General features: G+C 30.8%; 2 protein-coding genes and 1 non-coding gene across 3 annotated transcripts; all 3 read left to right on the top strand.

The window, feature by feature from the left end:
- The first annotated feature begins 652 nt into the window (after positions 1–652).
- Positions 653–11,826, top strand: LOC125418353 (uncharacterized). Its single transcript, XR_009635201.1, has 13 exons — positions 653–784; positions 1,580–1,644; positions 1,803–1,923; positions 2,267–2,317; positions 2,401–2,482; positions 6,981–7,037; positions 7,128–7,163; positions 7,248–7,635; positions 7,778–8,703; positions 8,864–9,631; positions 9,802–10,081; positions 10,164–11,109; positions 11,247–11,826. It is a non-coding gene; the product is annotated as an uncharacterized LOC125418353 (transcript).
- A 7,036-nt stretch (positions 11,827–18,862) lies between these two features.
- Positions 18,863–24,914, top strand: LOC107428199 (putative disease resistance RPP13-like protein 1). Its single transcript, XM_025078499.3, has 2 exons — positions 18,863–23,433; positions 24,651–24,914. The coding sequence occupies exon 1, from the start codon at positions 19,287–19,289 to the stop codon at positions 21,648–21,650; it is 2,364 nt and encodes a 787-aa protein (XP_024934267.3). The 5' UTR covers positions 18,863–19,286; the 3' UTR covers positions 21,651–23,433; positions 24,651–24,914.
- On the top strand, positions 21,763–23,403 carry LOC132800234 (putative disease resistance protein RGA4). The gene has a single exon (XM_060813492.1). The coding sequence runs from the start codon at positions 21,763–21,765 to the stop codon at positions 23,401–23,403; it is 1,641 nt and encodes a 546-aa protein (XP_060669475.1).
- Positions 24,915–25,135: the final 221 nt, after the last annotated feature.

Raw genomic sequence — 25,135 nt, 5'->3', positions numbered from 1 at the left:
TTATTTTTAACTTTTTTTTAATAACTTTTATATATAACTTTTCTACTTTTTTTGAAGATATTATTGGAGAAGTTGTTGGAAAAGACAATGTTAAAAGCCTAGAACATGAAGGAAAGACAAACAAGCTCATTGATATTGTGTTTTAGGATCTAAAGTATATTTTATTTATAATTTGAGTATACTTTAAATTATAATCTTATTTGCATGTAATATTGTATGATTTTGTGTGTTTATTTTACAGAAATACTAAGCTTTTGTGTACTGTGTAGGGTGATTTTGTTGATGACATCAATGATTATCTAAATTCTGGAAAAACAAAACCTATAATTTTAAATACTTCAATTTAGCCGTGCTAAAATATTCAGAGGTTATATCTTCAATTTTTTTAATACACATAAATTCTAATTTAAACATTTTTCTCCAATATAAATGTTTAATTAAATTAAAAGCTACTTTATTGCAGGAGAGATTAGAATATCCAACACATATTAGATTTCAAAGTTGATGGTGAATGCCCTTATCAAGGAAGTTATTGAATTTCAAAATAAGTAGGTTTTTGTTTTTTTTTTGTTTTTTTTTTTTGGGGCAAAATATTTGAGTATTGGTATCTTTATTTCAATTTAATTTAACAATTGTTTTATTTTGAAGATTGATGGGTGAAGGTGATTGCAGCTCTCAAAGAATAAGTCAAATATCTTCTTTATTTGCTCATTATGTATCTAATGATTTAGAAAGTGAAGAAGTTATTGTGAAAACTATGGAAGAGTTAGTGGAATCTATAGAGGTAAAAAAACAATACAAAAATAATATGGCAGCATTATTTAGCAATCATGCTTTCTTTTTTTTTTTTTTAGGTGCATTCATATGATACACATATATATATATAGTGCATAACAATAAACGTTCTTTTTCACACAAAAAAATAAAATAAAATAAAATCATAATAGACATTCTGATTGGCAGGAAAAAAGTATAAGAAAAAAGAAAAAAATCCATAATATAAAGGAGACAAAAAGAAAAAAATGTAATATATTTATAAAACCAACACATTAAAAACATATAAATATATATACAGAGAGAGAGAGTGAGAGAGAGAGAGAGAGACAGAGAGAGAGAGAGAGTAATCATATGACATAATTAATTTTTAAAAACAAATTGTTTAGAATGCTATATATTGTTTATTATTTACCTTAAAAAGTCATATCAGTAGAGAAGTGCACCGTCACACATACATGCAAAAATGCTTTATGAACCTCATTAACGCAACATAGTACTTCTAATATCAATGAGAATCTACATCGCACGGAAATCAATCTCCTTTTGCCCTCATTTTTTTTAATGTGGTGTTCTATAACAACACATTGATTAAAAAAAAAAATTAATAAGTAATTATGTGAGCAACCGTAATTAAATTCATAACTATTTAAAATAAAAACAAATTGTATTTTTTTATATAAAATTATTTTGTAATTTTTTAAATATAAATTTGAAGACAATTGTTTTACATATTAATTAAATGAATGAATTTTTCTTTTCACTATTGTTATTCCGACCAAATTGTTATAATTTTTAATTATAGGTTGGTAGTTGTTGGATTCTTGCTACCATTATTGCAATTGAGAATGTAAAAAATGTCCCAAAAAAGTTAGCCCTGTTGGAACAAGATTTTATTGTGAAAGATGTGACAAGTTTGATTCCCAGGAATTCCTAGGTAAAATAACTATCATTATTTTTTTCATCAATATGATTTTTAATTATTTTTACCATATGTCATTTAATCTATTGTTTGATGTATTAATTAGGTTCAAAATAAAAGTTAGAGTTATTGATGGTACTGGTAGTGCTTCTTTTTTGTTGTGGGATCGTGAATGTTTACAGATACTTGGTAAAACTGCTAATGACTTGAACGATGAGTTGGTGAAGGTAACTTTCTTTGACTATTAGTGTTAGATTAACATAATCCTTTTTACATATGAATCTTCAAATATTGGAAAGGAAAATGTTATTCAAAGTTCAAATCAAAACTCCAAATATTAGTGAGCATAGTGAAGTTTATACAGTAATGAGGTTGACCGACAACAATGAACTCATAACAAAATATGTTTTAAATTCTTCTGAAATAAATCAGGTTAGTGTGAAATAAGCTAATATAATATGTATATAAACTTTATATATATATATATATATATATAAATATTCATATACCATTGTCTTCAATGTTTATTATATTTTCTATTGTTCTAATCACACAAAGTAATATTTTTAGGATTATGATGAGCTTTCTCGACTTGAAAACAATAATATTGTTGAGCTAAAGGTAGTTTTCAATATTACCTACTACATTTATTTACAAAAAACTTTCTTTAATTCATGACCCAATACATTTTAATTTTTGTATAGGACTCTATCACTAAAAATGGCTTCAATTTTCCAAATGTAATTCTTGGAAAACGATCTAATCCAGTTTTTGTTGAAGATGATGGTTCCAATAAAGAAGTTGTTAATGGCGAACCAAATTCATAGATGTCAAGCAATAAATTATCAAGCAATAAACTAAGAAAGATAATTAAGCAAGAAAAAGTTTAATTTTTATTGAACAATTTTAGAATATTTATTTTTCATGCTTTTTCAATTTCGAAGTCATTTTTAATTGAATAATACTTAATGAGTTTATTATTATTCTTATACAGTTTTAAATTTTTGTTATACTTTAGATGAGTTTATTATTATCGTTATATTTTAGTTTCCCAAATTTATAATTTTACTTAAAAAACATAAAATAACAAATTGGATTAGATAGACATTGTCCAGTGGACATTCAAAAGTTGACAAATATATAAAACATAATTAAGTTATATTAGATTAAGAGGCAAATGTCCCGAAAATGTCTTCATTCTTTTTTTTTTTTTTTTAAAAGACGTACTTAAAACATACCTGTGCGATTTTAATTGGAAAAGATTGGAATATCTTGGTATATATGGACAAGGAAAATGTACCCATGCATTTAAAATTGGAAAATATTTTAGAAAATGCTTGGTATACATGGACAATGGAAACATGCAAGGAAGAGGTTCCAAGTAGAGAAAAAAATAATTACTTTTTTTAAATTTTGTTAAAATAATATTATGTATCCATTCTCTTCTTCTTTTTTTTTTTTTTTTTTTTGTTTTTTTGTAAACATTGTTTGTCACATATATTTATTGATACATAGATTTGTCTAAATATATCATAGTTACTTTGATTGGCTTTTTTTATTGTTTATTTTTTCCTTATTAAGATGTGAATCAAAATCAATTAAGCTTTTATATTTTGCCTCACATAAAAAAAATAAATTTTGCATAAAATCGGAATCACAATCTCAAAACTTAACTATTTTTGAGAGGCCTAATACATATTTTCCTTCCTTTTCATATTAAATATTGTTTTTTTATTCTCTAACTTACCATTTTGAGATTTTCACCATGTTAGTTTTTGACAAACTTTGTATTTGGTAAACAAATAAAAAATATTCTATATATACTTTACTTTTTTAATGGATTAATTTTGAAGGAAACGTCATGGGAGTTGGGTTTACCTATAATTCAAAACAATATATAATTGGAAAAGATTTTCGAAGATGCTTGGTATATATTGACAAGGGAAATGTGCAAGGAAGAGATTCGAAGTAGATAAAAACATCCAAGGGAATTTTCGTTTATCAAATTGGACTTTGCTTGGATTATTTATTTTTCATGCTTCCTCCTTATCAAACTCTTAGAGCTAAACCATTATCCACCATGAGTAGAGTCTACCTGCTTCCTCCTTATCAAACTCTTAAAGCTAAACCATGATCCACCACCACAAGCACCTTCTTGTGAATCAACCATCATACCCGTAAGAAAGCTTCTTCTTCTTTTTATTTTTATTGTTATTATTTTGTTTTGTTTTTGAATGTGTGTGTGCTTTTTAAAAAAAAATAAAAAATAAACTTAAAAATGAAAACAATAGAATTTTATCTTATTTATTCAGCCTTCATCTTAAAATATTAGATACAAGTTTGATTTATTAATAATAATATATAATCAATTTTTATTATGTTATTTAAATAATTATTATAATGAGATTTAGAATATAAAATACACTTTTGCATTACTTTTAAATTCCTTTGCATATTAAATTTTGTTTTGTACTCTCTAGCCTACCATTTTGAGATTTTGGCCATGTTGGTTTTTGGCAAACTTTGTGTTTAATCAACAAGTGAAAAATAGTATGTGTATACTTTACTTTTTTAAGTTCATAGGAATGTGAAATGATTTATTAAAGAATCACAATCTTATATTAAATTAAATCTTTTGTTTTTGTGAAACATTTTCTTATTTTATGGATTTGGTTTCTGCTCATTACCAATTGCAACAAAGTGGGCAATGGATAATTGTTTGACTAATTGATGAGGCCTTGAGTTGGCATGAATAGAGTCCACCTGCTTCTTCCTTATCAAACTCTTAAAGCTAAACCATGATCTACCCCCACCACCACAAGCATCTTCTTGTGAATCAACCACGACACCCGTAAGAAAGCTTCTTATTCTTTTTCTTTTTATTTTCTTTTATTTTTTGTTTTGTTTTGTTTTTGAATGTGTGTGTGTGTTTTTTAACTAGAAATTCCTTATTAGATAATTATTATATATGTTATATTATTTTTTCTATATATATATATATATATTCTTAGAATGAGATGATATATGTGAAAAGGATTTTTTTTTTTTTACTTTTTTTAATTAATTTGTTTAGAAAGATATTTTTTTTGATTTGATTATTAAAAAAAATAATACATATATATATATATTTAGTATTTTTTATATAAAACATTTTATTTATTTCATAAATTATAAATGAAGACGCATTTTTTAAAAACAAATATTGTAAAGCAAATTTAATATATTTGAATACATAAATATATAAATAAAAAAATATAATAGGTGATAAAATATTGGTTTTATATTAGGCCATATAAATCTTACTACAATGGCCATATAATATTTATGGCCAACATAACATTATATAAAAGTTAGAATCCGGCCATATAGTTAGGCCATATATATATATATATATATGTGGCCTAATAGATATTGTAGTAAGTTTTTTTTTTTTCTTTTTTTAGGCCATAAAGCAATTACATTTGTGAAATAATAAGATTATGTTTCAAAAGATAAAAGATAAAATTCCATAAAAGATAATTGCTTTGTGAAATAATATATTAGAGAATCATAACTTTTTTTTATTACTTTTTAAAATACATTTTAATTTGGCCTACAAATTTTTACCTAAATAGAGAAATGAAAAAGAAAAAAAAAACTGATTCTATATAATTATATACTAAATTTAGTGCTGTAGATCTATGTTTTTTTTTTTTGGTTTTTTTTTCCATTGGAAGAAATTGCAGTTTAAAAAAAAAAAAAAAAAACAAAAACAAAAGTTGCAAATGATGAAAAAAAATAATGAGAAATAGAATCTCACTTTTAAAAAATATAACAAAAGAAGGAATTTTCTTTTTATTCGGGTTGTTGATTAACATAAAAATATAAAACGAATGTGTAACTTTTCTTTTTTTTGTACAAGGTCTATTATTTGGTTTTTTGTATCACTGATAATTGTTAAAGGTAAACTAATTATTTCATACACTTTTGTGTTCTTACTCTAAGGTCAAATCAGTAAGTGCACCGATCAAAACAGTTAAATTTATTTTGTGTTAAAGATTGATAATGGATGCACAGTCAAAAAAAGAAGCAAGAATGAAAAAAATACAGATAAGATTTCAAAAACGCCAAAAATCACATTATACATATGATGGTTAGTTTATTTTTTCATTATTTCTTTATTGATCCAATCTTTAAATTCTTGGAAGCTTTTGTTAAATAGATATATATATATATATATATATATACACTTTGTAATTTTATATTTAGACTATTATTTTGTATTTTAAATGTTCATCATCATTATTATTATTAGAATTTATTATGTAACATAAATAATTAGTCAAAAAAATGAGAATACAATTTAGTAGAAAAATAGAAGAAATGCTTGGAGCATGGCTTTAGCTTTATAGTATATTCCAAAATTATATTAATAAAATATTTTTGTAAAAAGGACAAATAAATTTGTAATTTTTTTTTTTTTAAGGAAGACTATGTTATGCAAATACAAAAAGAATATACATGTTGTATACAACGATTTGCAATTTCTCTTTGTAACATGCTCATAGTAACTATATTTGGACAACATACAGAAAATATACCATCTTAAACAAGAGCATTAGATGGTTGTTTCGTTTCACCAAACACAAAGGCTATTTGTCAAAGTCAAGATTTGTTAATAAACTCACAAAGTTGCTCAAGAACCCCTTTGAGTCTTGTCACATATGGTATGATTATTTATTTATTTTACATTTTAGCAGTTTTAAAAGGTAAAGATTTACTAATAGAAAATATCAATTTTGTGGCAATTTTGCAAAGAGAAGGAAGGCATTGCACATTTGTCAATAATACCAACTTCTCTCAAGGGAGTTTTGGATATGATAAATGCAACAAAGCATCTACACCATTAAATGCACTATTTTTTGGGAAGCACATAATAATAATGGATTTACCATTGAAGGTTTTAATGCAATGTCAAATACTTCTTCAGATAAACATGTTTCTAAAGATTTTTCAGAAAACACATGCAACTTAAATAATGGTACGGTGCTTTATGAAAAATAAAATAAAATTCAGTTATTTAAATTAATACTATTAATTTACTTTTTTAGTTAAATCCATAATTATTGTTTTAGAAGTGATCATGGAAATAGATTTGCCAGTACATAATATTCAGTACATAATATTCAATCGAATATTATTGGTGTATTCTAACCTTTTAAAGTACATTAGTTAATTATTTTAATTTTTTTAATTTAAAACTATATGATTATTTATTTAGTCTCATTAGTTTGCTATGTTGTAGGTAATGAAAATCCTATAAATTCTGATGTTGCAAGGAGTGGTGATTGCGAATATGATGGTATAGTTATTGTTATACAAAATTCCAATTGTCATAAGCAAATGTACTATTATAATTTGATTATTTACTAATTGTTTTACCTTTTTTCAGGGGATGAAGTGGAATGCGATGACTTCTCAACTATGGGTATATTTTTAGGATTTTATTGTTTTTATTTCAAAATTGCTTATATTGCTTATATGTGAATTTTAATAGTATTATTTAATGCAGACTATTGGGATATCGGAGATCCTTGCAATAAATGTGAATTTTGTGGTGCATTATTTTGGTATGATGAAAGGGTTAGAAAGGATTACAATTCATCAAAACCAAAATTCTCTTTGTGTTGTATGTAAGGGAAAGTGGAGCTTCCAATGATGCAAGACCCTCCTCAAATTCTTAAGTATCTACTTTATGGTGTAGACGACAAAAGCAAGCATTTTCTTGAAAATATTCGGTCATACAACAGCATGTTTTCTTGTACATCCATGGGAGGAAAGATCGATTCAAGTGTAAATCGTGGAAGAGGGCCTCCTGTATTTAGGTTACATGGTCAAAATTACCACAAGATTGGAAGTTTATTGCCACCAGAAGGTTCACTGCTAAAGTTTGCTCAATTGTATATTTATGACACTGAAAATGAAGTGTCAAATAGAATACAAGTTGTTAGGTAATCAATGTTTTCCAAAATTTTTATTTTGCATACTAATATATATAACTACTTATGCTAACAATGATTGTTATTTTTATATATGTATCAGCCAAAATTTTGACATAAAAAAACTGCACACTGAGATTGTTCATGACTTGAAGATGATGCTTGATGAGCATAATGTTTTAGTTAAGTCATTTAGAATGGTAAGGGATACAATTCGACAACATGACTCCTCAAATTTGAAGCTCAGATTCATTGGAAGGAGAGAAGGAAACAGAAGGATGTACAATTTACCAATTGTATTAGAAGTTGCAGCTTTGGTAGTTGGCGACTTTGAAACATTTCCGGCTGATAGAGACATTATAGTTGAAACTCAAACTAGAGAGTTGAAACGAATCAATGAATTAAATGCTTCATATCTTGGACTTCAATACCCTTTGCTTTTTCCATATGGCCAGGATGGATATCGAAAGGATGTTCCACTAAAGCAGTCAGACACAAAATCATCTGCTAGAAGAAAAAGGTTAAGCATGAGAGAATTCTTTGCCTATAGATTGCAAGAAAGAGATAATGAGTCCCCAGATATTTTATTCTCAAAAAGATTGTTCCAGCAGTTTTTAGTTGATGCATATACGATGGTTGAATCATCACGTCTATCATATATATGTACCCATAAAAAAGAATTGAGGTCTGAGATGTACAGAGGTTTGGCAGAAGCAATTTTAAAAGGAGGAATAGATGCTTCTTCACAAGGAAAATGTTTTATATTGCCTTCTTCTTTTACAGGTGGGGCACGATACATGATTCAAAATTACCAAGATGCAATGGCAATTTGTAAATGGGCCGGATACCCTGAGCTTTTTATCACACTTACATGTAATCCAAAATGGCCAGAGGTTGTTCGTTTTGTGGAAAGTAGAGGTTTAAGACCTGAAGACCGGGCATATATACTTTGTAGGATATTTAAAGTCAAGCTAGATCAGTTGGTAAAAGATCTTAGACAAAACAAGATATTTGGAAAAGCCAAAGCAGGTAATTTTTCATATTTATTTGATGAATGTTTTTTATAAATTGCATCCTTTAAATAAAATTATTTAACTAAGATAAATATAATCTTACAACAATATATATATATATATATATATAATTGATGATATATGTTTGCTATCATAATTTTAATATTAAAATACGTTAATATACACCGTTGAGTTCCAAAAACGTGGATTGCCACATGCACATATACTACTTTTTTTTATATCAAGAAGACAAATGTCCAACAGATGAAGATATTGATAAGATCATTTCAGCTGAAATTCCCGATGAAGTAAATGATCCAGAATACTATGCTGCAATTAAAAATTTAATGATGCATGGACCATGCGGCAACTCAAGAAAAAATTCTCTATGTATGTTGGATGGAAGATGTACAAAAAATTTCCTCAAAAGGTATGTTGATTGCATTACAGTTGATGAAGATGGATATCCAATTTATAGAAGGAGAGACAACGGAAGAACAATTGAAAAGAATGGAACTGCCTTGAATAATAGATATGTCGTTCCGCACAATCGTTACTTACTTTTGAAGTATGGTGCTCATATGAATGTTGAATGGTGTAATCAGTCAAGATCTATTAAGTATCTTTTTAAATATGTCAATAAAGGACATGATCGGGTCACCGTAACTTTTTATGGAAGCGCTAATGACAGTAATGTGCATGGTCACATGGATGAAATAAATATGTACTATGATTGTAGGTATATTTCACCATGCGAGGCAGCTTGGAGAATTTTTGGTTTTGATATTCATTATAGAGATCCTCCAGTTGAGTGATTGAATTTCCATCTTCCCAATGAGCAAAATATAGTATTTCTAGATAGTGATTTGATTAATGCTATCATGAATCGAAATACCGTGAGCAAATCGATGTTTTCAGCTTGGATGGATGCAAATAAAAGATATGTTGAAGCGAGGGAGTTGACTTATGTAGAGTTTCCTATTAGATTTGTATGGAAGAGTTCAGAAAGGGAGTGGCATCCAAGGAAGCGTGGATTTGCAATTAGACGAATGTTTTTTGTGCCTTCAGGATGCGGTTACATGTACTATTTGAGAATCTTCTTAACATAGTTCAGGGACCAAGAAATTTTGAAGACATAATGAATATAAATGGCATTCAATATAATTCTTTGAGAGATGCTTGCTATGCACTTGGTTTGTTAGATGATGATAAAGAATATGTTGATGGTATAGCTGAAGTAAGCCATTGAGGATCTGCATATTATTTAAGAAATCTATTTGCAACTTTGTTGCTGTCAGATTCATTAACGAAGCCTGAATTTGTTTGGGAACAAAGTTGGCGGTATCTATCAGATGATATACTCTATAGACAACGCAACATCCTCCATCATCAAGGTTTTATATATTCTTTAATGTTTTTATTTACATAATAATAAGGATTAGTATAATTTGATTGGCTATTTATTCTACTTGACAGATTTGCATCTGACTGATGAAGAGATAAAAAATTACACTCTTATAGAGATTGAGGAGATCTTACGGAGCAATGGAAAAAGTCTTCGTGACTTTCTAATGATGCATTTCCCTGGTACCATTGATGTTTTTTGCCGCCAAAATAGGCTTATACAGGATGAGCTACGTTATGATAGAATTGCTTTGGCTGAAGACCATAATAAGTTTGTATCAAATCTCACAGCTGAACAAAAAAGTGTTTATGAAACAATTATGGGTGCTGTTGAAGGTGTCAAACCCAGTATATTCTTTATGTATGGATATGGAGGTACTGGGAAAACTTTTATCTGGAAAACTCTATCAGCAGCATTGAGATCGAAAGGGAAAATTGTGTTGATTGTAGCATCGAGTGGTATAGCATCTCTTCTTCTGCCATGAGGTAGGACAGCACATTCGAGGTTTGCTATATCTCTTGCTCCAAATGAAGATTCAACTTGCAACATTAAACAAGATAGTCCACCTGCTGAGTTGATTGTCAAAACCGAACTTATCATTTGGGATGGAGCACCTATGATGAATAGATATTGTTTTGAAGTGTTGGACATGACTATGAGAGATATTTTAAGATTTAGCAATCCACTAAGTTTGGAGCAACCTTTTGGAGGTAAAACTGTCATGTTTGGAGGAGATTTCAGACAAATTTTGTCGGTTATCCCAAAAGGATGTAGGCAAGACATTGTTCTTGCAACTTTAAACTCATCATATTTGTGGAAATATTGTAAAGTTTTGAAGTTGACAAAGAACATGAGACTTCAAAGTATTGACTCGGACATTGATAAGGATGAATTGAAGGCTTTTTCAGAATGGATATCAAGTATTGGAGATGGAACAATTGGCGGTCTGAATGATGGTCATGCAATGATTGATATACCTGATGATCTTTTGATAAAGGATACAGAAGATTCAGCTACATCTATTGTAAATAGCATGTATCCTTTTTTCTTAGAGAATATTAATGACCCATCATATTTGCAAGAAAGAGCCATACTTGCTCTGACTCTTGACATTGTTGAATCCATAATGACTACGTGACTTCCCTTAATCGAACTGAGGAAAATACATATTCAAGTTCTAATGCAACTTGCAGATCTGATTCGAACATTGATCTTATAGGAGATCTTCATACATTTGAATTTTTGAATGCTATAAAATGCTCCAGGGTGCCTAATCATCAGTTGAAATTGAAGGTCGATGTCCTTGTTATGCTATTAAGAAATGTCGATCATTCTTTGGGGTTGTGCAATGGGACTAGATTGATCATTACAAGGCTTGGCAATCATGTTCTCGAAGGAAAAGTTATTTCAGGAAGTAATGCTGGGTTTAAAGTTTTTATTCCAAGAATAACTTTAACTCCATCGGACCCAAGGTTGCGTTTTAAGTTTAAACGAAGACAATATCCTTTGCTTGTATCATATTCTATGACTATTAATGAGAGCCAAGGTCAATCTCTTTCGCATGTCGGACTTTTTCATAAAAGACCAGTTTTTAGTCATGGACAGTTATATATTGCAGTCTCCAGAGTTACAAATAGGAAATGATTGAAGATATTAATTTGTTATAAAGATGGAAAACCTACCAATTCAACCACTAATGTGGTCTTTAAAGAAGTTTTTGAAAATTTAGATTAATTATGTTGAATTTTTGAAAAATTTGGTTTAATATTATTTTTATAATACTTTATATATGATTTGATTATAATTCCTTTTTACATTTATTATCAAAATAATATATGGCAATTGTATATGCCGTGCATTGCATGGGTATATATCAAGTATATATATATATATATTTATCTTGGTTTTCTCATATGGCACTTCTTACAATCCTAGGTGGAATATCACTTATGCGAATCTGATGCAGGGCGGAAGCATGAAAGAAACAATAAATTATATAGATGCATCAACAATAATTGAAACTCAAACCAGTTAGCACATATTGCCTCGCGTTGGGGCTTGACCAAGAACAAGCTTATTGAACCTTTGTTAAGCTCAAAAGTTTTTGTACACACTATGAATCAAGATTGTGGCAATTGTGCCACAACTTGATTCTTTGGCAACTTGATTTTGTACGATTTCTCCTTGTATGCCTGTTTTTGGTTAATATAACTCCCCTTTTGATATTAAAAAAAAGAAAAGAAAAGAATAACCCAAAGGTAGAAATTATGTTGAATTGAAAATTTTGGTTTAATATTATTTTTATGATACTTTATATATGATTTGATTATAATTCCTTTTTACATTTATTATCAAAATAATATATGGCAATTGTATGTGCCGTGCATTGCATGGGTATATATCAAGTATATATATATATATATATATATATATATATTTTTATCTTGGTTTCCTCATATGGCACTTCTTACAATCCTAGGTGGAATATCACTTATGCGAATCTGATGCAGGGCGGAAGCATGAAAGAAACAATAAATTATATAGATGCATCAACAATAATTGAAACTCAAACCAGTTAGCACATATTGCCTCGCGTTGGGGCTTGACCAAGAACAAGCTATTGAACCTTTGTTAAGCTCAAAAGTTTTTGTACACACTATGAATCAAGATTGTGGCAATTGTGCCACAACTTGATTCTCTGGCAACTTGGTTTTGTATGATTTCTCCTTGTATGCCTGTTTTGGTTAATATAACTCCCCTTTTGATATTAAAAAAAGAAAAGAAAAGAATAACCCAAAGGTAGAAATTATGTTGAATTGAAAATTTTGGTTTAATATTATTTTTATGATACTTTTTATCTGATTTGATTATAATTCCTTTTTACATTTATTATCAAAATAATATATGGCAATTGTATGTGCCGTGCATTGCATGGGTATATATCAAGTATATATATATATATATATATATTTATCTTGGTTTTCTCATATGGCACTTCTTACAATCCTAGGTGGAATATCACTTATGCGAATCTGATGTAGGGCGGAAGCATGAAAGAAACAATAAATTATATAGATGCATCAACAATAATTGAAATTCAAACCAGTTAGTACATATTGCCTCGCGTTGGGGCTTGACCAAGAACAAGCTTATTGAACCTTTGTTAAGCTCAAAAGTTTTTGTACACACTATGAATCAAGATTGTGGCAATTGTGCCACAACTTGATTCTCTGGCAACTTGGTTTTGTACGATTTCTCCTTGTATGCCTGTTTTGGTTAATATAACTCCCCTTTTGATATTAAAAAAAAGAAAAGAAAAGAATAACCCAAAGGTAGAAATTATGTTGAATTGAAAATTTTGGTTTAATATTATTTTTATGATACTTTATATCTGATTTGATTATAATTCCTTTTTACATTTATTATCAAAATAATATATGGCAATTGTATATGCCGTGCATTGCATGGGTATATATCAAGTATATATATATATATATATATATAGATATATATATATATTTATCTTGGTTTCCTCATATGGCACTTCTTACAATCCTAGGTGGAATATCACTTATGCGAATCTGATGCAGGGCGGAAGCATGAAAGAAACAATAAATTATATAGATGCATCAACAATAATTGAAACTCAAACCAGTTAGCACATATTGCCTCGCGTTGGGGCTTGACCAAGAACAAGCTTATTGAACCTTTGTTAAGCTCAAAAGTTTTTGTACACACTATGAATCAAGATTGTGGCAATTGTGCCACAACTTGATTCTCTGGCAACTTGGTTTTGTATGATTTCTCCTTGTATGCCTGTTTTGGTTAATATAACTCCCCTTTTGATATTAAAAAAAAGAAAAGAAAAGAATAACCCAAATGTAGAAATAAAAAACTTTGTTAATTTCACAGAATACCGAAAAATTGATAGAAATTGAGAACTCAAAATAGTATTATTCATAATCAACTATCCTGTTATAATCACCAAAGGTATTTCTATATTATAAGCAACATAAAAGCATAAAAATAAATAAATTAAAAATAAAAAAGGAAAAGATCTTCCAATTTCCTAATCTCCTAATTTTCTAATTAGACTAGCCACTTATAAATTAAAATAAATGAGATTAATATAATATCTTCTTGTTTCCTAACTAAAACTAATTCTAATTTAAATACTAACAAATAATATTTTACTATAAATGAAATATATTAAATCAAACATATGATATTTTCGTGCTAGATCAGAATCACGCAATGCTTATCCATGTTCCATTCTCATATATTGCAGTTGAAGTACTAAGTGGTCAATACAGTGGGAAATCAAAAGGGTGTGGGTTTCGGTAGTTTACTTTTGAGTTTGCAGCCAGCACAGCCTCTAAAAGAAATGGATAGTTAGACAATTAGATATATATTAATTATTGATTGCTCATGCGATTTGTTATTGTCCTGATGTCTAAATTGTACACTGGAAGTTGCTAGGAATTATCAGAAACGTTATATAGTATAAGGTTAATTCACAAATATAAGTAGTTTTTTGAATTCCAAGCGTAGGGAAGCATACATTTCAAAATTCTAATTGAAAAAACTTGTCATAAAAATTTAATGTGGTGCATTTATATTTGAAACTAGCAGAAAGATTTTTCTAGGTAATTAGCATGTTATCCTTTTATTATTTGTCTAAAAATTGTTTGCTTACCTTATCTTCTAATTATAAACCTAATTAATTTATCGTTTCAAAACTTTTTATGTTATAAAACTTCTAGTAATAAACCTAAGTGACATATAGCATATTGAAAACTTATGAAGAAATTGTGCAATCAATGGAAATCATTCTCAACGGACATGGAGCTTTCAAAGTATTATCATGATGGATCTTCAATCATTTATGCAAAGCCTAATAAGATGAATGTTTCGTTCGAAAGAACGAATTTGCATGTCAAAACAAACCCTCATGCACTTGAGGCAATTAAAGCCTAGTACGATAGATGCTTTGTTTGAAAGAACACATTTGCATGGCAAAACAAGCCTTCATGCACTTAAGGCAACCAAAGCCCAATAAGATAGATTTTTATTTGAAAGAACACATTCGTATGGCAAAACAAACCTTCATGAACTTTTGAGGCAAAGCCCAATAAGAGGAATGTTTCCTTGGAAAGAATACACTCACATGGTAAATCAAAGCCCTTTTATATTCAAGGCAATCTATTTTAAGCCCTCATGTATAAGATGCAATCTATACAAAGCCCTTATATACATGATACAATCTATTTTAATCAATTTTAAGTGCTCATATATTTGAGGCAATCTATTTTAAGCCCTCAAATATTTGAGCCAATCTATTTTAAGTCCTCATGTTTGAAGCAATCTAGTTGAAGCCCTTTTATATTTAAGGCAATCTATTTTAAGCCCTTATGTTATCGAGGCAATATAATTTAAACCCTCTTACATTTCGAGGTAATCCATCTAACGAACTGTGGCTGATTTGATTCCTTCAAGGATATGTAGGCGGCTTACGTATTATATTATAATAGGTGCAGTCCAAATTTGAAAAGAAATTATTTAAATAAAATTTTCGAAAGCAGAAACTATGTTACTTAAATCTTGCAAAAGATATGTAGGCAGCCTAGTCCTATTCTAGATGCATTTCAAATTTCAAGTAAAGATATGTAGGCAGCCTACTAATATTCTAGATGCATTTCAAATTTCAAGTAATATATCTCAAAACAAATGTATTTGCTGAAACTCAATTATTACTTTTTGTGTTAAACGCTTTGCTGAGAAAGTGGGGGTTAACTGTATGAGAATATTAATTCACCCCCATGATTATATATCTCTTTTGGCCCACTAACAAGTCCAAAGAATAAATTAATACAAGTTGAAGGTTTCCATCTAATGAAATTATGTACTATATAGTTTATAGGATCAATCAATCAAGGGAATCCAAAGTTCACCATTTACCATTAGATCAATGTAGAAGAAGTAAGCAATCCACAAATTAAGAGAAGAAATCAATATGTTGACTTACATAAACAAATCTTAGTGTTAGCTGCGGGTTCTCTCCATTGCCATTAGCTTTGTATCAATCACTAAACTCCTGTTCTTGCAAAGTAAGAAGAAAGCATGGCTGGAGCATTGATGGGTGGAGCTTTTCTCTTTGCTGCCCTGCAGGTGCTGTTTGATAGGCTGGGTCATCCTGAGGTCCTGGACTACCTGCGCGGAAAGAATTTCAGTCGCGGACTGCTTAAGAAGTCGAAGACAATGTTAATAATCGTTAATGCAGTGCTCAGTGATGCAGAGGAGGAGCAAATCACAGACCAAGCAGTGCAATGGCTGGATGAGCTTGAAGTTGGTGCATATGATGCCGACGATGTATTGGAAAAGACTGCAAGTTATGCTTTGCAGCATAAGTTGGAACCTGAATCAAGAACTGGCACAAGTAAGTTGATGCCTCCAACACACACTGGACATTTCTGGACTTGCTAGTCTTATGAGGCTTGACATGAAAGGGCTTCAACACCTTACCTCTCTCAAACAAAATGTCCATTAGTCGGTGCCATCATTTACGAAAGTTTGAGGAAGGAATGCTGCCTACTTATCTTGCTTGTTAACAGACCAAGGCCATGACTGGAACATCATTTCTCATCAGATCCCTCACATTTACATAGATGAGAGGCCCATTTGATCAGTAACCCGCTGAGTGTTACCTATGATTTTCCATTCTTGTCCCTGGGCAGCCTATAAAGGTTTTGGGGATGGGTTCTCTTCTGGGCCACATGAATCATTCAAGCGGTCCAGAACAGACCGTGGTCCTTTTTTCCTTTATCTTCATAAAACACTAATTATTATTATTTTTATAAATAAAATACAAATAAATAAATTTCTTGAAATTTTTATTTTTTTAAATTAAAAAAAAAATTTTGCTTATCTAAAAATTTTTTTTTTCTTTCTAAAATTGTTTAGAATCATAAATTACCGAACAACTTTCTTCTTATAAAACAATATACATAAAACAGTTTTTGTTCTCTGCGTTGAAAACAACCTCATGAAAATTAAAAAAACAAAGACACATAACCAAACTGGTCCCATGTTTTTTTAATCAAAGTCTTATACCCTGCCTGGACTTCTAAGCTATATAAAAAAATTGAAGGAAATTTTTTGGATAAATTTAACCTTGTAAACAATAATTAAAGGCAATTTTTTTACTGTTTCGTTAAAAATAAATATTAATTTTTTCATAATGTCTTATTGGTTTTGAATATTTTGTAATGTTATCTGGTTAATGCAATAAAAAAAAAAGTAAGTGAAAAAACTTTTAATATGATGAAACTTCCTTAAAAAAGTCAATTTCTAAATTTGCATAGTACTACCAAGTATTTCTAAATTTTAATTTTGACTTTTATTGTTTTTACAATTTATTTCTGCATTTACATTATTCATGGATATTGATTACTTGAAGTTTTGTTTTGTTTTGTTTTGTTTTTTTTGGTTGTTGTTGTTGTTAGTAGCCATGGATATAAAACTTTTTGATTATTTTTGGATCTTGTTTATTTTGTTTTTATTTTTAAATGTAATGTAATGATTCTTGATAACGTTTTAATTTATTTCCCACGACTCAATCACTGTATTTGCCGCTAAACTGTTCCATCACCAAAGATTCCTTTTTCTACAAAGAGCCCATATCTATTCTTCCTTTTTTTTTTTTTTAAGTAAAGAAATTGTACCATCACTTAAGTTACATTAAATTTCTTTTAATATTTCATATCGTTATTTTTACACTTTCAATAAATTTCGAAATTTCGTTCAATTATTTAATCAAAATATAATAAATAGGTTAGTAAAAATTAGTGGAAAAATAATACGAAAAGAAAAGAAAGGTAAGACCATGATTCAAATGTAAAGCCCACTAGGACGTGTATAACCACTTTTCCACCAAAAAAAAAAAAAAAAAGGGGGAGATGAAGAAAGATTTTAAACCGTAATCTATCATTAAAAAATAATTTGTTATTACAAATAGAGTTAAGACAAGAATCTTTACATAGAGGACTTTTTTATTTTTTATTTTAAGAAATTATATAGAGGACATAGACAAACAAAATTGATTATTCATAAACAGAGAATTATCATGAATGGATATGAAATAAATTTGTAATAATATTTAATAAATTATAGTATCTAAATAACTCTGTGAAGGGGAGAAATTCACAATTTTGGGTCATTTTTATTCAATAAAATTATATTTTTTTATGAATATTTTATTCTCTTTTTGGGAAATCCATAAATAGGACAAAAAAATACTTGATGAAAAAAAAAATATATATATATATATATAGAAAGAAAATTACGGAAGCTCTACATTTATATGTCCTGAATATATTTGATGGCTTGAAGATTTTACGCAAACTAGTGGAAATCTTCTGGCAACCACTTGGAAATACCATAAAAAGAAGAGTTAGATTACAATTCAAAAGTTGACATCAAGACGTTTCTATGGCTTTTTTCAAAATGTTAATAGTGTGATGTTGCTATTTTATTTATTTATTTATTTTTTCCACAAAAGTTGACATCGATAATTCTGGTAGATGTTGATATGCCATTGTGGTGGAGCTCCCACGCTTTGCCACTACAAATAATTGTACGTTTCTTCGTCAGAATGTCAATCATCTTCATCTTCTTCTTCTTTATTTATTTATTTATTTATATATATATATATATATACAGTCCGTGCGGACGGTCCTCAAAATATGTTTTGAATGACATTGTGACATCGTAATTTATTTTTATATTGACATAATCTTTTTAAAAGCATCTTTATTTATAAATGTTATTTTGTTATTATCATAAAAAAAAAAATTGACACAAATATGAACTCTCGTATAATAAAATATCAATTTCAATATTACATTCACTGCCCCTTAATTTACCAACTTATTCTCCGATATAATAAAGTGGGAACAGAGGAAAGGAGGAAGAAAATAAAATATCAGATGACCTTTTCTTGCATCAAGAAAAATATAGGATTGCCATGCCACCTACCATTTTAATGTAACAAATCAGAGTAAGCCACGACAAAACAACAATCTAACTTGCAGGCCACTAGATATAGTTCTTTAATTTTCTGCTTCCCCATTTTCCATTACCTTTCTTTCAGTCCGTAATTCCCTGCTGACATCGCTGTTGCAAATCAAGAAGAAAACATGGCTGGAGCATTGGTGGGTGGAGCTTTTCTCTCTGCTACTCTTCAGGTGCTGTTTGATAGGCTGGCTCACCATGAGGTCCTGGACTACCTTCGAGGAAAGGAATTCAACCAAAGGCTGCTCAGCAAGTTGGAGATGATGTTAGTATCTGTTAATGCGGTGCTGAATGATGCAGAGGAGAAGCAAATGACAGACCCGGCAGTGAAGAAATGGCTGGACAAGCTTGAAGATGCTGCTTATCGTGCAGACGATCTGTTGGATGAGATTGCAGCTGATGCTCTGCGGTACAAGTTGGAGGCTGAATCAACAACTGGCACAACCAGTAAGGTGAGAAAAATGGCCAATCTCATTTCTCACAATTCCTATGTTTCTGATATGGAGAACAGAATGAAGGAGATCCTTGAGGGGCTAGAATTTATTGCAAATCAGAAGGATCTCCTAGGTCTCAAAGTCAAAGAGGGTACTGTTGGTGAGAAACCAATACCAAGATCACAAACGACATCTTTGGTAGATGAATCTGAGGTCTTTGGTAGAGACAGGGATAAGAATGCTATAATCAAATTGTTGCTATCAGATGATGATCAGGAGTGCAGCAATAATCAGGTGTCCGTGATTCCAATAGTAGGCCTCGGAGGGGTTGGTAAAACCACTCTTGCTAAATTAGTGTACAATGATGCGAAAGTTGAGGAGCACTTTGATCTCAAATCATGGGTTTGTGTTTCTGAGGAGTTTGATATTTGCAAGGTAACAAAAACAATCCTTGCTAAATTAATTCCATCAGATTCTAATTATGATAGCATAGACTTGGATTCCCTTCAAACGAGGCTAAAAAAGGAGCTGGAAAGAAAGAAATTCTTGATTGTTTTGGATGACATTTGGAATGAAAATTACAATCGTTGGAAGGAACTGAGCATGCCTTTTAACTACGGGCCTGAAGGAAGCAAGATTATTGTAACCACACGCAACGAAAAAGTTGCAGCCATCGTGAGCACTGTTCCAACTTCTTATCGTCTTAAGCTCTTAAAAGATGAGGATTGTTGGAAGCTCTTTGCAAAGCATGCATCTGATAATATTAGAGACTGTAGTGCACATCATGTCCTGGTAAAATATCGTAAAGATATTGTCAAGAAATGCAGCGGACTACCCTTAGCTGCAAAAACACTTGGAGGCCTCTTGCGCTCAAACGAAGTCAGAGAATGGGAAAAAATATTGGAGAGTAAGATTTGGGATTTACGGGACAAAGAGAGCAAAATTCTACCAGTTTTGATGTTAAGTTACCACTACCTTCCCCCACACCTAAAGCGGTGCTTTGCTTTCTGTTCAATATTCCCAAAGGATTATGTGTTCCAAAAGGATGAATTGACCTTGTCGTGGATGGCAGAAAACCTTTTGCAGAAATCAAAAAATAAGAGAACGGAAGATGTTGGTGAGGAATATTTTAGTGAGTTGGTGTCCAGGTCGTTTTTTCAAGGATCAACTAGTGCAGAATATTCTCTTTTTGTCATGCATGACCTTGTTCATGATTTAGCCAGATATGTATCAAGGGGATATTGTTTTACAATAGATGATATCAACTCGGAGGAAGTTGTGATGAGGAAGGTGCGTCATCTATTAGTTCTAAATGATACTTGCCATGAGAGATTAGAATCTATCTTCGAAGCAAGACATTTGCGCACCTTTGTAGTAGGTAGATTTGGTCTTTCAGCCACTAACTTATCCAATGGATTATTGAATGGGGTAGTCATGAAGTTGAAGAGGTTGAGAGTATTACGCTTCTGTAGATGTTATAATTTGGTGGAGTTATCTGAATCAATTGGTGAACTAAAGCATCTTCGTTATCTTGACCTCTCTTGCACTAGGATTATAAGATTACCCGAATCTATAAGTACGTTGTACAACTTAGAGGTGTTAAATGTGTCATTTTGTTCTAAGCTGACAGAGTTGCCTAAAGATATGCATCATCTCGTTAGTTTGCGGCATCTTGATATCAGTTGTACTAATATAGTAGAGATACCAATAGATATATCTAAGTTGAAAAGTCTTCAGAGATTAAGTTATTTCATTGTGGGAAAAAAAAAAGGGACCAAGATAGTAGAGTTGGGGGAGCTTTCAAATCTTCGTGGTGGACTTGAAATTAAGAATTTAGAGAATGTTGCAAGTGCCAAGGATGCATTAGAAGCCAAGTTGATGGAGAAGAAGTATCTGGAAGGGCTGGTGATGCGTTGGAATGGTGATACTGATGATTCAAAACATGAAAAGGATGTACTTGATAAGCTATTTCCCCATACAAACTTGAAGAGGCTTTCCATCAAGGGATATGGAGGTACGGCATTTCCAAATTGGTTAGTAGATGGTTCATTCTGATTGTAAATTTTGCACTTGTTTGCCACCAATTGGACAACTACCCTCCCTTAAAAATCTTAAGATAGGAGGACTTGAAGGAGTAGTGAGTGTGGGTGCTGAGTTTTATTACGGAATGAATAATAATGGTTCTTGTATGAGAAATGCTTTTGAATCGTTAGAATTCTTGAGCTTTGAGAGGATGTCAAACTGGGAAGAATGGTGTAGAGTTGAGGTTGAAGGTGGAAAATTTTTCCCTAAGCTGCAACAACTCAAAATAAGAGATTGTGATAGGCTAGTTAGGATTGAATTGTCTCACAACTTTCCATCGTTAGAATTCTTGAGCTTTGAGAAGATGTCAAACTGGGAAGAGTGGTGTATAGTTGAGGCTGAAAATGGTGAAGTTTTCCCTAAGCTGCAGCGACTCGAAATAAGAGATTGTGATAGGCTAGTTGGGATTGAATTGTCTCATAACTTTCCATCTTTAACAGAGCTAATAATTGATGGGCATAACGTTGCTGTTTCGTCGCTCCCGGCGACCCCCGTCCTTCGTGAGTTGAGGTTAGGCGGCAGGTATGAGAAACTAAAGCTACAGGATCCGTTCCTGCCACAAACACTGAAAATTATTGCGATAGGAACCCCTGGAGTTAAGCCAAATTCGATAGTAATCCAAAATAATAAGAACGTAGAATTCCCATTGCCCGACTCACTCAGAAGGTCATCCATTGAAAAGGTTCGGATATGGAATAGTTGTGGTTCACTTGATTGCTTTCCTCTGGATTTCTTTTCCAATCTCAGGAACCTTTTAATTTCAAGGTGTGAAAATCTAGAATCACTGACGGTCACAGAGTCGTCGGATGACATAATCCCTCTGTCACGACTGTTTATACTTGATTGTCCCAATTTTATAAGTTTTCCACGTAACGGCAGATTGCACGCCCCCAATCTGACTCATCTCAAATTAGAAGGTTGCCAGAAATTAAAGAAGCTGCCAGAGCAAATGAGTAACCTCCTCCCATCTTTGAACTCCTTGATGATCTCTAATTGTCCAGAGGTGGAATCATTTCCTGAAGGCGGTCTTCCTTTTAATCTGTCTCTTCTTAAAGTTGGCTGCGAGAAATTGAAGGCATTTCCTGAAGTCGATCTACTTCCTAATCTGGCTAAACTGATAGTTTGGAAATGCATGAGATTAAAGGCACTACCAGAGCAAATGCGTAACCACCTCCCATCTTTGGACCTCTTTGAGATCTGTGATTGTCCAGAGGTGGAGTCATTTCCTGAAGGCGGTCTACCTTTGAATCTGCATACTCTTCGGGTATCCAACTGCTCTAAACTGTTTGCACAGCGAATGAAGTGGAATTTGCAAACACTCCCGGCTCTTACACGCTTTTCAATCGTAGATGAAGGTGGAATCATTTCGGAATCATTTCCGGAGGTGGGGTTGTTGCCTTCCACTCTTACCACTCTTAACATCATTGGACTTGGAAGCATTAAGATGCTGGGGGAAGGTCTTCAACATCTCACATCTCTCAAAGAATTGGTCATCGAGGGGTGCCCTCAATTGCAAGAGTTTCCAAAGCAAGGCTTGCCTACCTCTCTTGAAAGATTAATGATCGAAAAATGCCCTCAATTGCAAAAGTTGCCTCAACAAGGCTTGCCTATCTCTCTTACTTCTTTAGATATCTATGAATGTCCTATACTGGAAGAACGGTGCCAGCGGGAGCAAGGCCAAGACTGGAACAAAATTTCTCACATCCCCAACATTAGAATCCGTTAACTTATAGGAGAAAGCCTTGCATGTGCCTTGGTAACATATTTTCCTTACTTTTCAACGCTTTTTATTTTAACTTATTACCATTTCCATTGTTTATTATTATTAATAGTAATTTAAATATATTTTCTGTTTGTTTTCTGTTAATTTCTATTTGGATTTCTATCTCCCTCCATATTCTCCAGAATTTTGCCTCCTTTTATCCTGTATAAATTCTTGAACGGAACATCAAAAATATTTCAATGTCAAGGTGTCAACCAATTAATTAGAATTAGGCTATTTTCTTTGTCTTTTTTTGCCCTTTCCGATTTATATATGGAGGATAGTGGTGTGTGTTTGACTTGTATAAATGAATGTGATTGGGAACTAAAACTTGAATATGCATTTTGATATTCATTCGTCTCTATTTTTGTGTTGTGCAATGCTATGCGGAGCTGATTGGTTTAGTCCCTCATTTTCTTTTTCAATTTCTAACTATTTTAATGATGTGCATTTAATTTAGCAGGAGCTTGCTGATGTATAGATTGTGTTCACTATGTATTAATTGGTAGTGCTATTGTGGAGCCAAATTATTGCTGTCTGGTTAAATAAGAAATTTATTGGGAAAACAATCTTTAAAACTGCATATCAAACTAATAATAATAAAAGCGATGATTCTTGATTTAGTGTTCTTTGTTTAAAATAAATAAATAAATAAAAAGAAAAGAAAAGAAAAAGCCTGTCTTTTATGTTTGTCTCTTTAAAACTGCATATCAATGACGAATATAGTTTTTTCTTCCCCTTTATGTTAGGTTTGGCTTGCATTGGTTGTTTCTTAAGCGCAAAGTACCCTTGAGATATATATAAAAGCAATTTGAATTTGAAATTTGGCATTGTATTCTATTAGATTGTGCAGATAGTATTTTTATAGCCCATGTTTGGCCATGAAGAACAAAATCTAACTTTTCTAATTTTAAAACAATAAATTATCAAGAAATGTTGTTTTTAAAAAAAATGAAATTTTTTTTTTTTTTTTTTTTTTTAAGTTGATGGACGAATAAGCTCTTAGCTTTCTGTAGCCTATTTATTTGTTCAGAAAATCTGTTTGGTACCCATAATGGTACTTTCTTCTTGTTCAACCAAGCAAGGAAGTTGCTTTTATTTATTTATTTTTTTTTTGGCGTCCCTAACATATTATTCATATGACTCTTTGTTATCACATTTCATGTGATGTTAACAGTCCCTCATGTAAAATGTCAAACTTATGGATGCAGGGGATATCAAGATTTGGATGCGGATTTCACAACTGAGCTTTTCTGGACTTGCTTCCAATTTTCCTTGGCTTCATGGCTTCAGAGATCCTGCAAGATGGCAACAAATGCAAATAAATTTCTCTCATTTTCATTATTTTATTTGTTTTGGGATTTTTAATGTTTGTTTGTGCTTGCTAGCTGCCATGTATTTCTACATCTTACTTCTGTGTTGTATGGACAATGATTTTCTACATTTACATATATCATGGATTTTGATGGCTTAAAGATTTTAATTCATTACTTATCTTATTAGAAATGGATAAAAATTTTAAAACCTGGTTTTGTGTTAATTTCGATGTGCTTAACTTAAATTAATTTTTTAATGGTATGGAAATATTCACCTTCCAATAAAAAGTTGTATTCTCTTCTAAAATTGTACAAAACTGAAATAATTAATCATATTTTATATAGCCATTGAAATTGAATTACTGCCTTGCAAATCTTCT

Source organism: Ziziphus jujuba, chromosome 12, assembly GCF_031755915.1.
Source record: "Ziziphus jujuba cultivar Dongzao chromosome 12, ASM3175591v1".
NCBI classification, from domain to species: Eukaryota; Viridiplantae; Streptophyta; class Magnoliopsida; order Rosales; family Rhamnaceae; genus Ziziphus; species Ziziphus jujuba.
This window is presented reverse-complemented; position numbering and strand designations above follow the sequence as displayed.

What these genes read in the sequence shown, in the direction of transcription:
- LOC107428199 (XM_025078499.3), top strand. Translation starts at nt 19,287, where the DNA reads ATGGCTGGAGCATTGGTGGGTGGAGCTTTTCTCTCTGCTACTCTTCAG.
- LOC132800234 (XM_060813492.1), top strand. Translation starts at nt 21,763, where the DNA reads ATGAATAATAATGGTTCTTGTATGAGAAATGCTTTTGAATCGTTAGAA.